At 36.5% G+C, this 15,215-nt stretch overlaps 1 protein-coding gene across 5 annotated transcripts in view; it reads left to right on the top strand.

Moving 5' to 3' along the window:
• Positions 1-15,215, top strand: part of SMAP1 (small ArfGAP 1) — a 199,561-nt gene that overhangs the window by 48,874 nt on the left and 135,472 nt on the right. Inside the window, exon 2 of one of the 5 annotated variants that reach the window (XM_019417677.2) lies at positions 13,771-13,891. The exons of the other annotated variants lie outside the window; for them this stretch is intronic. Within the exon in view, the coding sequence (XP_019273222.2) occupies positions 13,820-13,891 (72 nt within the window). The 5' untranslated portion in view covers positions 13,771-13,819. The remainder of the gene's footprint in view (positions 1-13,770; positions 13,892-15,215) is intronic. 5 annotated transcript variants of the gene reach the window in all.

Genomic DNA, 15,215 nt, shown 5'->3' with positions numbered 1-15,215 from the left:
TCCAATTCTGTAGGTTGTTGTGAGGATCAAATAAGTTAATATGAGGAAAGCATTTAGAACAGCACTTGATACATTTTAAATACTCGATGTTAGCTTATCAGTTATTAGTAGTATTTATTCATTTGTTCATTAGGTAAAACCCTCAGTACTGCTGCCTTGAATATCTTTCTGATCCATGCAACATAGCTTCTTAGTAAATCCACTGTGATGAATTGGTTGTTAAATGTACTACTGAGTAAATAAATAAATTGACTCGTTGTGTGGTATTATTGAGTATAAATTACTTTTTTGAGAATATTTGTGAAGTATAATTAATTCATTTTTAGTAATATTGCATGTTAAGGCATTTTGAGATGATTAGGTGATCATATTGGTTGTCTGTTGAGGTTGCTCCTATTCAAATTTAAGTTTATCCTTTTGCCTGTAATGGTAGGTATGTTCCATTTAATCCACTTCTATTTATACCTCTGCATTTTATTTTTTTACTTAAAAAATTGAAGTATAATTATAGAGACAATAATTTACAGATATAAGTGAGTTTTATGTGTCTTGGCAAATGTCTATACTGTGTAACCAACACCCCAATGAAGATATACAGAGCATTTCCATTATCCTAGAGAATTTACTTGTGCCAGTTTAGGGGCAACTACTACATTGACGTCTGTACCTTTAGGTTGCTACAGGCTGAGATTTTTATCTTTTGGATAAGGAAGAGTGAAGATCACAGTGTGTTTTAGTGTTCCTTATTCATATGACATTTTATAAGAATTTCTTTGATTTAAAAAAGAAACAAAACTTGGGAGATTATTATTTGTAGAGAGAATTACTCTACTGCATATAGATCTACCCTGTGTCTTCCCTTATCACCCCCCTGCCCCGCCAACATTTCATGAAAATTATGCTTCTAGTTTTCAAAGATGGTACTTAGTTTTGGGTAGTTATATATATTTTTAGATCTTTAATAGTAAATGTGGAAACATGATTTAATCTCTGAGCCCAGTCAGACTATAAGTAAAAATGTTCTTTTTTGTATCTCTGTAAAATGTAACTACGTACTAAGTTTTGCTTCAGAGCTTCTTATCAACTGATATTATACGTATGCCATATTTATGTCAGTTATTTATATACATGTTGTGAGTGTGTGAACCAAGTTTTAGGACATCTATCATATATCATTGCTGTGTTAAAATAGCTATATGCTTATTTTTGAAAGAAAATAATTTATCTACCAAAACTTATTTTGATTTTTATTAGCATGGAAATAGAGTTACTCACCTTACATTTTAATCAAAATTCCTTTTTGAAATGTGGTTCTTGGTCAGATTAAATGTCTTTAATTTTGAGTTTATTGTCAGGCACTTTTCAAATTTTTGGAAAGGACTATGTACTTTTATAAATACCTTTTTAAAAAAAATTTTTTTTAATGTTTATTTATTTTTGACAGAGAGAGAGACAGAACATGAGCAGGGGAGGGGCAGAGAGAGAGGGAGACACAGAATCCGAAGCAGGCTGTAGGCTCTGAGCTGTCAGCACAGAGCCCGACGCGGGGCTTGAACTCACAGACTGCGAAATCATGACCTGAGCCGAAGTCGGATGCTCAACCGACTGAGCCACCCAGACACCCCTTTAGCCTTTACTTTTTATTATGTACTGGTTTGTTAACCCCAAGTATTACCATTTTCCTACATGATTTAAATTTTTTAATTATTCATTTTTCAGTGCCTTATTGAAGGAGTTAAAATGAAGAATACCTTATTTTTATTACAGAGGAACATTGCTTGTGCTCTTGTTTCTTAGCTTACTTTGTGCAGAGTCTTGTAAATGGTACTAATGAAACATCTTAGTGAGATTTTGTCCCTATTGCAAAGTATACTCCATATATTTGGTATTTATCGTGATAACATTTGGACCACTTTTAATACTTTATCTGTAAATCTTTTAGTGATACTCTCTCTCAGGTTGTTTACTACTGACTAGTGTCATTTATTGGTATGGTACTTAGTATTTTCTTGGGAACACCAAGGCTACACAACTGAAATTTATCGTTTATAAAGTATATCATGGGGAACTTCACATTTGAAATTGCCAGTCTCCATAGATACATGATTTATCCTTAGTGAACTTGCCTTTGACATTTGTAGGCATTTTTACCCTATCTTAATATCTTTACCATTTTTACTTTAGCTTTGACTATATTTTGGCTGGAAGGAAAGGTCTTTATTTTTTAAATGTTTTATTTATTTATTTTTGAGAGAGAGAGAGAGAGAGAGAGAGAGAGAGCGCGAGCAATCGCAGAGTGTGAGGGGTGGAAGGGCAGAGAGAGAGGGAAACACAGAATCTGTAGCAGGCTCCAGGCTCCGTGCTGTCAGCACAGAGCCTGACCCCGGGCTCGAACCCATGGACGGTGAGATCATGACTTGGGCTGAAGTGGGAGGCTTAACTGATTAAGCCACTCACGGGCCCTGAAGGAAAGGTCTTTAAACCCAACTGTTTTCACATCGTTGTTTCCGATTGTAACAAAAGAATAGAAGCTTTCTTTCCTCTCATTCCATCCAACCCTAGTGTTTTTGCTTTGACTTGCAGCTTTTTGTTTTCTTGTTTTAGGGACAGAATAGTCGGGGGTTGGCTGCTAGTTTCTCTGCCTTTATTTTTCATTTGCAGCTTTCCTTCCTGCTTTTCCACCCAAGAATTATACTTATTTGGAGGCATATTTAAATTCTTTCTTTTTCTTTGAAATGTATTACTTACACCCTTCTGCCATAAAAAAGTCTTCCTAAAATACCATCTTCCCCTCAACACACAGCTCTTGGCTTGTTCAGCCACTGAACATTTATTAAGTACTCACAGTGTGCCAGGCACTGTATTCTAGTGACTAGCTCTAATCTTCCTTTAGCAGTTGAATTTCTCAAGCAAGATCTTTACCCACTATTTCATTTCTTTACCTTACTTCTCCTTCTTTTAACTCATTTCTAGTCCCATCATTCTGCTAAGTATGTACTCCTAGAGAATACTAGTTTACCCCTAATGGCCAAATCCAACTCTCCTCCCTACTCCTTGGTCTTCCTGCTTCACTTGATACTACCCACTGCCTTCTTGAACCTTTTTCTTTGTAAAAGAAGTTGAAGTTACTATTCTACATCTTTTATTTAGTTTATTTAGTCTCTTTTTTTTTTTTATGTTTCTTTTTTTTTTTTTTTTTTACTATTTCTTTTTCTGGTTTTTTCCCCCTTTTGGACATTTTCTACAGTTTTGTCTTTAGCCCTATTGTTCTTTAGTCTTTCTCCATAGGATAACCCATTTACTCTCACGGATTCACCTGTTATTTTTTTATGCAGATGGTTCTCCCCTGTCTTTCCAGTAGTGACTTCTATAGTGAATGTCAGTTATTTTTTACATTGCCTGTTAGAGACCTTTGGTATTCATGGATTTATCATTCTTAAGAAGCCTTGGATATCTTTGATATGAAGTGATTGGTAACTTTCCCAGGCATTCATTTTAATTGTATTAATTGTATGTTCTATGAGGCTGGAGTTGGCCAATTCAGTTGATTCCATAGCACTGGAATTTCACCATGGCTTTACATATCTGTTCATCTTTGTGTATTAAGTAATTCTTGTGACATAATTAACAATTTTGTTGCTTTATGAAAAATACTTTGCTATGAAACAAAGGAAGCTGGCTATTAATGCGACGATAGAAATGAAGAGAAATGAATAGTTATGACAAGGCATTTTTTTTTTGTCAGATAACATTATGCGTTTGAGTAGAATAAAGAACAGAATATCAAAATTAACTGTTGCTCTATAGCAGTATCAATAAAACCTCTATATGTTTCATATGGAAACAGGAAAAAAAGATTTATGAAATTGTTTCAGTGTTTCAGTGTAGGAAATTTTGGCTACAGTCATAGTTATTAATGGGTAGCATTTATAAATGTTAAGATTGGAAGATGCCTACTAATCAGCAGCTTGACACATTTAAAATTTAAATAATAATCTGGTTGTTCAGACTGGTTTCTTAGTTAATGTCATTATTCTGGTTAATCTTAAAAGCTTGTGGTGTCCTTTGGTTCTTCTCTCTTTTGTGTGCCTCTGTATTCCATCAGTTCTTAATTCTTTTGTTGCTCCTGTTGCTTTCCATTCTCATTTTTCCTGCAATGTCCACAGCTCTAGCTTATTCCTGATCTTCCTATTCACTGTCACCTCCCCATCACTTTTACCTACCACATTCAGAATAATCTTTCTGGAACATTGCTTTGGTCATTTGACTTCTCTTCTGAGAGATTTGTATTGGTTCTCCTCTGAGAATCATAAAAGTTTTATTTTCCTTAAATTGGTAATCATATACTTCTGCCATCTGGCTTCATTGTGTGTCTGTGACCTTACTCCAGATGCTCGACAGCAGATCTCTTTGGCTGTGTAGAGACAGCTGTTCCTGTTGAATTCTTCTGTGGTGTGTATGTTTGTTTTTTGTTTTGGTTCTGCTGTTGTTGGAAATGTTTTTTGCATATTCCTTTTTTCAAACCAAATCTCCATTCTTTAAAACCCAATAAATCCCTACTGTAATAAAGCTTCTACTAAATATGACTTGTGCCTAATTATCTACTACCATATATTGTTATTTACCTTTGTGCATGTCTGTTGGGTTAATTGTAACCTTCCAGTAGTTAGAAACTGTATCGTATGTGTATTTGTAGTCCTTGTGATGGCCTCCAGAATACTGGGAACACAGTATGTGCTTAATTTTTGTAATGGCTCACTGAGAACAATCTTTGGTTTGATATAATTCTGTGAGATAATGTTTGCTATAGTTAGCACTGAATGGGGTAAATGGAGAAAATGAAAAAAAAAATCAAGCATATGCTCTCAATTTGTCCTATATTATTTATACAGTCTCTTTTTTTTTTTTTTTTCATTACCTCTGTCCTTTTCTTCCCATGTTCCTATATACTTTTAAATTCTCCACATACAGTAGCTGTAGGGAGTATAACTTAAGCTAGTGTGTGGAAGTTCCAAGGTAATATATGCAGGTACTTGAAAGGCAGTACTTTCTAGTATTTCAGGCCATCCAAAACTGAAACTGATTGCCTTGAAAAGTAATGATTTTGCCATTATTGGAAGGGTTTGTGCAGAGGCTGGGCAACTACTAGGAAATCTGTAGCTGGGATTCAAGCACTGAATGGGAAAATGAGAAATAATTTAGATGACTCTGAAGTCTCTTCCATTCTTGATCTTGAGATTCTTTGATTGTATGTTCAGTCTCTTTGGTTACCACAGAAATTGAAATAACACTTTAATTATTTGCGTTTGAATAAGAATGGTATATTACAGTTAGAGATGTGATTCAACTTTTTCCTTAAAGTCAGATTCTACCTTCGAGGATAAAAATTCCTGCACTCTGGGGTAAATCATAAGAAGGTGGAATGATTCTCAGATTAAGTCAGAAAGACAAGTTCTAGAAGTGTTTTGAACAGTTTTGTTCTTTATGCTTTCATAAGGAAAAAAAATCACTAGCTAAATGGATATAGATTTCTATTTTAACCTTGTTATTCTTAGAAATACCTGCTGTCAGGTAACTTGGTAGCTTTTAGTTTAATTTAGTAATAGATGTGTGATAGTATTGACCTGCTTGTCTTAATTAATTAATTAATATTTTATTTTTTAATCTTTATTTTTTTTACATTGTAATATCATTTATTTTTTTTAATATGAAATTTATTGTCAAATTGGTTTCCATACAACACCCAGTGCTCATCCCAAAAGGTGCCCTCCTCACTACCCATCACCCACTCTCCCCTACCTCCCACCCCCCATCAACCCTCAGTTTGTTCTCAGTTTTTAAGTCTCTTAGGCTTTGGCTGTCTCCCTCTCTAACCTCTTTTTTTTTTTTTCTTCCCCTCGCCATAGACTTCTGTTAAGTTTCTCAGGATCCACATAAGAGTGAAAACATATGGTATCTGTCTTTCTCTGTATGGCTTATTTCACTTACCATAACACTCTCCAGTTCCATCCACGTTGCTAAAAAGGGCCATATTTCATTCTTTCTCATTGCCACATAGTATTCCATTGTGTATATAAACCACAATTTTTTTTTAATATATGAAATTTATTGTCAGATTGGTTTCCATACAACACCCAGTGCTCATCCCAAAAGACGCCCTCTTCTATGTCCATCACCTACCCTTCCCTCCCTCGCACCCCCCCACCCCCACCTCCCGGTCAACCCTCAGTTTGTTCTCAGTTTTTTTAAGAGTCTCTTATGCTTTGGCTCTCTCCCACTCTAACCTCATTTTTTTTCCCCTTCCCCTCCCCCCATGGGTTTCTGTTAAGTTTCTAAGGATCCACATAAGAGTGAAAACATATGGTATCTGTCTTTCTCTGTATGGCTTATTTCACTTAGCATAACACTCTCCAGTGCCATCCACGTTGCTACAAAGGGCCATGTTTCATTCTTTCTCATTGCCACGTAGTATTCCATTGTGTATATAAACCACAATTTCTTTATCCATTCATCAGATGATGGACATATAGGCTTTTTCCACAATTTGGCTATTGTTGAGAGTGCTGCTATAAACATTGGGGTACAAGTGCCCCTATGCATCAGTACTCCTGTATCCCTTGGGTAAATTCCTAGCAGTGCTATTGCTGTGTCATAGGATAGGTCTACTTTTAATTTTTTGAGGAACCTCCACACTGTTTTCCGGAGCGGCTGCACCAGTTTGCATTCCCACCAACAGTGCAAGAGGGTTCCCGTTTCTCCACATCCTCTCCAACATCTATAGTCTCCTGATTTGTTCATTTTGGCCACTCTGACTGGCGTGAGGTGATATCTGAGTGTGGTTTTGATTTGTATTTCCCTGATGAGGAGCGACATTGAGCATCTTTTCATGTGCCTGTTGGCCATCTGGATGTCTTCTTTAGAGAAGTGTCTATTCATGTTTTCTGCCCATTTTTTCACTGGATTACTTGTTTTTCGGGTGTGGAGTTTGGTGAGCTCTTTATAGATTTTGGATACTAGCCCTTTGTCTGATATGTCATTTGCAAATATCTTTTCCCATTCTGTTGGTTGCCCTTTAGTTTTGTTGGTTGTTTCCTTTGCTGTGCAGAAGGTTTTTATCTTCATGAGGTCCCAATAGTTCATGTTTGCTTTTAATTCCCTTGCCTTTGGAGATGTGTCAAGTAAGAAATTGCTGTGGCTGAGGTCAGAGAAGTTTTTTCCTGCTTTCTCCTCTAGGGTTTTGATGGTTTCCTGTCTCACATTCAGGTCCTTTATCCATTTTGAGTTTGTTTTTGTGAATGGTGTAAGAAAGTGGTCTAGTTTCATTCTTCTGCATGTTGCTGTCCAGTTTTCCCAGCAGCATTTGTTAAAGAGACTGTCTTTTTTCCATTGGATACTCTTTCCTGCTTTGTCAAAGATTAGTTGGCCATACTTTTGTGGGTCTAGTTCTGGGGTTTCTATTCTATTCCATTGGTCTATGTGTCTGGTTTTGTGCCAATACCATGCTATCTTGATGATTACAGCTTTGTAGTAGAGGCTAAAATCTGGGATTGTGATGCCTCCTGCTTTGGTCTTCTTCAAAATTACTTGGCTATTCGGGGCCTTTTGTGGTTCCATAAGAATTTTAGGATTGCTTGATCTAGCTTCGATGAGAATGCTGGTGCAATTTGGGATTGCATTGAATGTGTAGATAGCTTTGAGTAGTATTGACATTTTAACAATATTTATTCTTCCAACCCATGAGCACAGAATGTTTTTCCATTTCTTTATATCTTCTTCAATTTCCTTCATAAGTTTTCTATAGTTTTCATCATACAGATCTTTTACATGTTTGGTTAGGTTTATTCCTAGGTATTTTATGCTTCTTGGTGCAATTGTGAATGGGATCAGTTTTCTTTATTTGTCTTTCTGTTGCTTCATTGTTAGTGTATAAGAATGCAACTGCTTTCTGTACATTGATTTTGTATCCTGCAACTTTGCTGAATTCATGTATCAGTTCTAGCAGACTTTTGGTGGAGTCTGTCGGATTTTCCATGTATAATATCATGTCATATTTTATTTATTTTTGATAGAGGGAGACAGAGCACAAGTTGGGGAGGGGCAGAGAGAGAAGGAGACACAGAATCTGAAGCAGGCTCCAGGCTCCGAGCTGTCAACACAGAGCCCCACGCAGGGCTCAAACTCACAAACTGGGAGATCATGACCTGAGGCAAAGTCAGACGCTCAACCGACTGAGCCACCCAGGCACACTTGCTTGTGTTAATTTAAACTTTTGATCTTTCTTAGAAAAAAATTGTCCTTAGTAAGTTAAAATTACAGATTTTCCGTAATACTCATCAGTAAGCTTTATTGTGTTCTGTGGCCTCAGGTTGAATTCCTAATCAGTCTAAATACAGTGAGAATAGGTGAAAGAGAATTGGTAGGTATTTAAATATTTCTCTGTAGCTAAAAAAGTAATTAAAATTACAGGTACTTCCTTTGTTTTGTTTTTTAAATTTATTTGTTTTGAGAGACATAATGAGCAGGGGAGGGGCAGAAGGAGAAGGAGAGAGAGAATCCCAAGCAGGCTCTGCACTTGATATGGAAAAATTATAAGATGGCCGACAGGACTGATGGGGGAATTCCAGTCCCCACCCAAAGACTCTCCTTCTTGGTTCTTTTCCTGCCCCTGCTTGCCTCGGGCACCAAAATGTGCCACTAATGCGGGAAGTAACAGACTATAAATTAATTGCCCGCCATGCTTATGCTCTGGGGTCAGACCTCTGGAGAGTGATCTCCTCTCAGCCGGCCGCTGTGAAATAAACCTCCTGCCTTCCAAGATCAACGAGTGCCTTGGTTCTTCCGCGGGGTGATCCAGACTAGGTTCCATAACTCTCTGACAACACAAGTCCAACTTGAGGCTTGATTTCACCAACTGAACCTTGAGATCATAACCCGAGCTGAAATCAAGAGACGGATGCTTAACCAACTGAGCTACCAAGGCACACATAAAATTATAGGCACTTGTTATATTGGTCATATTGTGCTCATGGTCAGTAGTAAAATTGGGATGTAAAGGATTATAAAAAGTAGGGGATGAAAGTGGCCAAATAGATTGAAGAAGTTTTCTCCTTTTTGACCCTCTGACACAGTATATTTCATTTAATGTTATGATACGTTTTGTACTTTAGAAGCATGTTTGTGTAATAAGATTGCAGTTGATAGAAGTACAGCATTCCTGTGAGGTATCTCTGCCATCTTTAAAAAAGAAAACTGGAGCTAGAATATTGATAGGCAGTTGAATATTGATAGGCAGCAAATTCAACTTGAATTGTGCAGTTGTGCAGGTTTGTTTTAATTTATAACACCATTTTTAAGTCATTAAAGGAAGGTGAGATAAGTTACTATGTTTTCCATGGGAATTCTGCAGAGGAGAAAGATGCATTACATAAAATATAATATTATGATTAATTTTACCTGTTTTTATTTTTGTTAATGAGACTAAATGAAAATTTAAAAGGATAAGACTTGCTCAGATAATCTTTTTGTTGCACAGCGGTGGTATACATGTAAGATAGTTGTTATGCATTGGTGTGTAGCCACTGCAGCCTTCCTGTGCTTAATGTTTGCGTGGTATGTCTTCTTTTGTGCTTTTATGTTTAACTGATCTATATTGTTAAATATAAATAGGTTTCCTTTAGACAAGAAATGCCCTGGGGTATGCTCTTCCAGTATGTAGTTTCACCTTTTTTTTTTATTTCAATGACTTAAAAAAAATTTTTTTTTTAACATTTATTTACTTTTGAGAGACAGAACACAAGTGGGGGAGGGGCAGAGAGAGAATGAGACACAGAATCCGAAGCAGGCTCCAGGCTCTGAGCTGTCAGCACAGAGCCAGAAGAGGGGCTCAAACTCACAAACCATGAGATCATGATCTGAACCAAAGTTGGACACTTAACCCACTGAGCCACCCAGGTGCCCCTTTCAGTGACTTTTTAAAATTAGTTTTTCAGTGTTCTGTCTCCTTGTTTGAGTATTTTTCTTTAGTGACTCTCTTACATGTATGTTGGATCAGGGTGCCTAGGTGGCTCACTCGGTTGAGCATCCACCTAGCCGTGACTTTGGCTCCGGTCATGATCTCCAGGTTCTGTGCTGACAGCTCAGAGCCTGGAGCCTGCTTCAGATTCTCTCTTTCTCTCTGCCCCTCCCCCCACTCGTGGTCTGTCTGTCTGTCTGTCTCTCTCTCTCTCTCTCAAAAAATAAATAAAATGTTTAAAAAAAAAAGTTAACATGTGTGTCAGATCTTGATTGCTTAACTCCAGTATTCATCACTTTCTCTTGGATTCTTCTCATTACTTTTTTTTTTATTAAACTTTTTTTTCTTTTTCCTCTGTAGTTTTTATCGGCCATTATTTGTTGTGTTTATTTGTTCTCATGTTCCATTTATTTCATATTCATTTCTGAAATATTTTCCTTTTATTTCTAATTCCTGTTTTTATTTTAATTCTGATATTTTGAATTTCTGATTTAGTTGTTCTTTCATAACTTCACATGTCTTTTAACTCATTTTACATGTTCTTTGATATCTTGCATATGATTTTTGGCTTGTTTTGAATTAGTAGGTGTACAGTGTTGATCTGTTTTCTGAGTATTTGTTCTAGTGTGGATTCGTTGTAGAGATGTTATTCTGCTTCTTGTTCTCTTTTTCTTCTGATAACTGTATGAGATTTGACCTTGATTCTTTTCTGTTGATCATTTTTATGTAGTATTGGTTTTCTTTACTTTTAAAAGGAATTGAATTTTTTTTTTAAATGTTTTTATTTTTGAGACAGAGACAGAGCATGAGCAGGGGAGGGGCAGAGAGAGAGGGAGACACAGAATCTGAAGCAGGCTCCAAGCTCTGAGCTGTCAGCACAGAGCCCGATGTGGGGCTCGAACTCACGGACTGTGAGATCATGACCTGAGCTGAAGTCGGACGCTTAACCGACTGAGCCACTCAGGCGCTCCACTTTTAAAAGGAATTGAGATTCAAGATAGCTTTTCTAACTGCACAGACCTCTCTTCATTGGTTTTTGTGTAATGTTTAAAAATAAGGCTACTTGTTTTCTGAGATTTTTTTTGCTCTGTTCCCTTTTCCCACTTTTATCTCAAGCTTTTCTTCTTTTATTTCCATTTTTTTAGTCCATTTCAATTTTGAATCCTTTCCCAGGACTTTCTCCTCAGGGTGGGGCTCTCTTCTAGAAGGGAAATTTGGTGGTTATGTCATGAGAATTCATAGGGGCTAGATTGTTTCCCCCCATTTCAAGCTTATTGTAGACCTTTTGCACATATTTGCTATTGGATTGGGTAAAACTCCTTTTCAGTTTCATGTGCATTCTTCAGACTGGTTCACTGTAATTTCCAGTTTGTATGTCTTCACTGTTTTAGTGTTCTGTTTCCAGATCTACTCAGCTCCCCATTAGTGGCAGACATCTTGCAGGGCAGTGGTTGTTAGTGCCTTGTCTCTACCAGATAGTGTTATCGGATTTGTGGTGATACTCTATCACCAGGTTTTGTTGTAAATATTTTCCATGGGTTTTTGGTTTTTCTGTCTAGTTATTCTTTTTTTGTTGTTTGTTTTTGGTGAGAAGCTTCTGGGAGCTTTAAAACTGTGAGAATTACAGAATTCCTATGACAAGCAATATTTTATAGAATAAAATTCCAGGTTAATAACGCTAATTTGAAGAGCTCCATGATTTCACTACATCTGACCTGCTATGTATTAGAACATTATTTAATCTCTCCACGTTTTGACCCATGGCCTCATGTGCATTCTTTTAAAGTTGATTGAGATTCAACTTGTATTGATTCCCTGCCAGGATCATGAAATGTGTCCTCAAAGAAGAGCCGAGCAAGGGGGCAGCTTACAGTGTTCGGTTTATGTGTTGCCTGTATGTGCAAAGTGAGATGAAGAAAGAAATGTGATACTGTCTGCAACAAAATTTAATCTGTGAAGTTTAATAAGAGGTTTGCATTTTTAAACAATACATTTGAGAAAAAGTCACATGTATTCTGAATTTGTGCAAGATTATGCCCTGTATTTTCCTCTTGATTTTTAAATTGATTTTGAGGTTTTAAGGTTAAAAAGTCAGTAGTAGTTTTTAGAATTATCTTCCTAGTAACTGTCTGTAGTTCTTTGGGTCGAAGCAGTGAACAAGATGTTACTTAGATATTAGATATTACTAAGATATTACTTAGTGCAAGTCTTCATCAATTCAGCTCTGTTCATTTTACAGTGCCTAGTCTAGATAGAACTGAGAGAGTACAACTAAAGGAATACTAAACTATTTGAAGAAAAAGACTTGTATCTCCATATAGAGTGCTATATTTGGTAGGAAATTGTTATGTGGCAGTGAATGAATACCTGTATGAATAGATCATTTTAAAACATTGTTATTATTCATTGCATATAATATTTTAGAGGTGTAGTCACTGCTCTTCCTTGCTTTGTGTGACTATGATAATGATAGAAGATGGCAGACATAGTCAGGCTGGGACTCTGTAGACCTGGGTTCTAGTTTTGGCTTTGTTAACTAAATGGTGGGTAATCTTTAGAAAATCACTTAGTAGTGACTCCTTTCTCTTTAAAAAAAAAAAATCAGGGGCGCCTGGGTGGCTCAGTGGGTTAAGCGGCCGACTTTGGCCCAGGTCATGATCTCGTGGTCCGTGAGTTTGAGCCCCGCGTCAGGCTCTGTGCTGACAGCTCGGAGCCTGGAGCCTGTTTCGGATTCTGTGTCTCCCTCTCTCTGACCCTCCCCCGTTCATGCTTTGTCTCTCTCTGTCTCAAAAATAAATAAACGCTAAAAAAAAACAAAAACAAAAACGAAAACAAAACATCAGTATCCAGTGCTATGCTAAGTTCTAAACATATTTTAAAGATGTCTCATTACTATTTTTATAGTGACCTTTATTTGTTTATGAATTTCTGGAAGCATATTACAGAGTACACAGGGTCTCCTGGGCAGAAAGATGCAGAAAGCATGTTGTATTTGAGAAAGTGAAGTAGTTTCCTGTGACCAGAGTATTGGGTGCTGTTATATATGTCATAGGAGATGAAGGCAAAAGTTTCAGTGGGGAGTTAGTTGGTTTGGTATTGATCCTATCACTGATAGGGGGAGGGGATAGGGATACATCAGGGAATTCTTAAAATATAAATTGAAGAGTGATGTTTAATGGTATGTTCCATTTAAGAACCTACATCTGATGGACTTGTTCCTGCAATGGCCAAGGCAGTGGGTGACTAGATCTTGAACTAAATTGGTGGTAATGGGGGAGGGAGGGGAAGGCTGTAACAAATAAAAAAGAGTTAGAGTCACTAAGGCTTCTGACAGAAGAGGGGAGAGTCCAGGATGATTCTTGAGCTGGGCCTTAAGTACCTAGGATGAAAGTAGTGGTTTATTCCCAGACTTCAAATGGTATGGATTTCATAGTAAGTACAGATTACTAAAGACTGTGATGTGAAGCTTTTCCAACTTTGTTATAATGGTGTTTAATTTTATTGCTTTAAAAAATACATTCTCTGAATTTGTAAGAACTAGAAAATGAAAATTGGTACCTCTAATTCCACATCATCATTTAAAATTTTTAATTTTTAAATATGTGTGGTTTACTTACTTTGTACTTAGAAACAACAATTAAAACAGAAAGAGAACAATTCCCCTAAAACACAATTTTATGAAACCTGGAGGAATGGACTCTGTATTAAATATTTACAAAGAGTTCCTGAGACCAAAAATGGTGGCCCTTCTTTTCCAGCAGCTGGAATCCAAAAGATCTTGAAACCAGTCCTGAAAAGCTTGCTCCTATGCAAGAAATCCTGGTGGCTTTTGAGAGGAAGATAGAGAACTATTCTGGAAAATTTCAAGTGGTAGTAGAGGTGAGTCACTGACATGAAGAATTTATCCAGGGACTACAAATACTCATTTCCTCTTTTTTTTATTAACATTAAAAAAAATATACATTCAGATAAGGCAGTTTGAAAATCTTAGTCTTTGTGTTCTGAAAACTTTAATGAATAGAATATAGAACAAGTAGTATTCCCTTGCTCACATAAAATTATATAGATGTTGAAATTTTAAGAAGCAAAAGCAGATACATTCAGTGATTTAATCTTTAGCAACAGTTCTGTTTCTTTAAGAAGATGATACTGAGAAAAGGTATCATAAGTAAATCATAACTAAATCACAAGTATATTTATACTTGGAGCGTAGGATATACTTGCATGGGATTCTTAAAAATGTATTAATTTCATTTGGTTCATAACCTCTTTGATCACTAGAACACTTTGTTTTCCTAGTAGGAGTGGATGCTCTCATTCATGCTGCTTGGATACCCTAGCTAAGCTTCTCTGAATAATATTTTATTTAGAAACAATGCAGGATTAATGTAGCCCCCTTCAAATTATTCATTGTTTTGGGGAATGAGAATTATATGGACATGGCACAAACTTCAAAGGGTACAAAGGGTGTAAAAGTAGTTTTCCTCTCGTTTTTATTCCTCAGTCATCCAATTTTCCTCTGTAGGAACAACCGTATTTATTAGTTTGTTGTGTAGTTTTCCTGAAGTATTTTATGCATCTGTATAAACATCTAGGTAGTACACATTTTTAGCTGTTTTCATATCTTACACAATAACCTTTAATCTTGTAGGTGAGACTCTTCCCCACCCCTCAGAAAATTCAGAAGAGTTTTAATTTATATCACTTTACCTTTCTTCCTCTAGATTTGGTGTAGACATGTAGCACCTTTCCATTACACACTAACTTGTAAGATTGTATTGATTATTTTAATATTTTGCATTTTTGCCATTGGGATTTTAGAAGATCCAGTTGACACATTGTAACCTTATCATTTGAAATAGAGCAATTAGCAATCTTCGTCCTTTGTTTTGTAGCTGCTGTTCTTTTCTCCACTTATTCCATTTTTTTTAAAGTAGCCAGTAAACTCCAAAAGGCCACTCAGTACACACATAAACATTTATGAAAACTATGCAGGGAGCTTCCTGTATTAATACATTAGTGTGAATTCTAGCTTAACTATAAATGGCTTTTGACCTGGTAATTCTTAGTATCTGAGGGAGAAAGTGCAGGAAACATAGGGACAGATAGGAGGTAGGTTGAGAAAAGAGAAAGAATGTACAAGGTCAAAGAGAGGGGACGTCCAAAGAGCTATAGTTCTTAAACACAGCCACTGAACCTGGAC

Source organism: Panthera pardus, unplaced genomic scaffold, assembly GCF_024362965.1.
Source record: "Panthera pardus isolate Hobbes unplaced genomic scaffold, ASM2436296v1 HiC_scaffold_17, whole genome shotgun sequence".
Lineage (NCBI taxonomy): Eukaryota > Metazoa > Chordata > Mammalia > Carnivora > Felidae > Panthera > Panthera pardus.
This window is presented reverse-complemented; position numbering and strand designations above follow the sequence as displayed.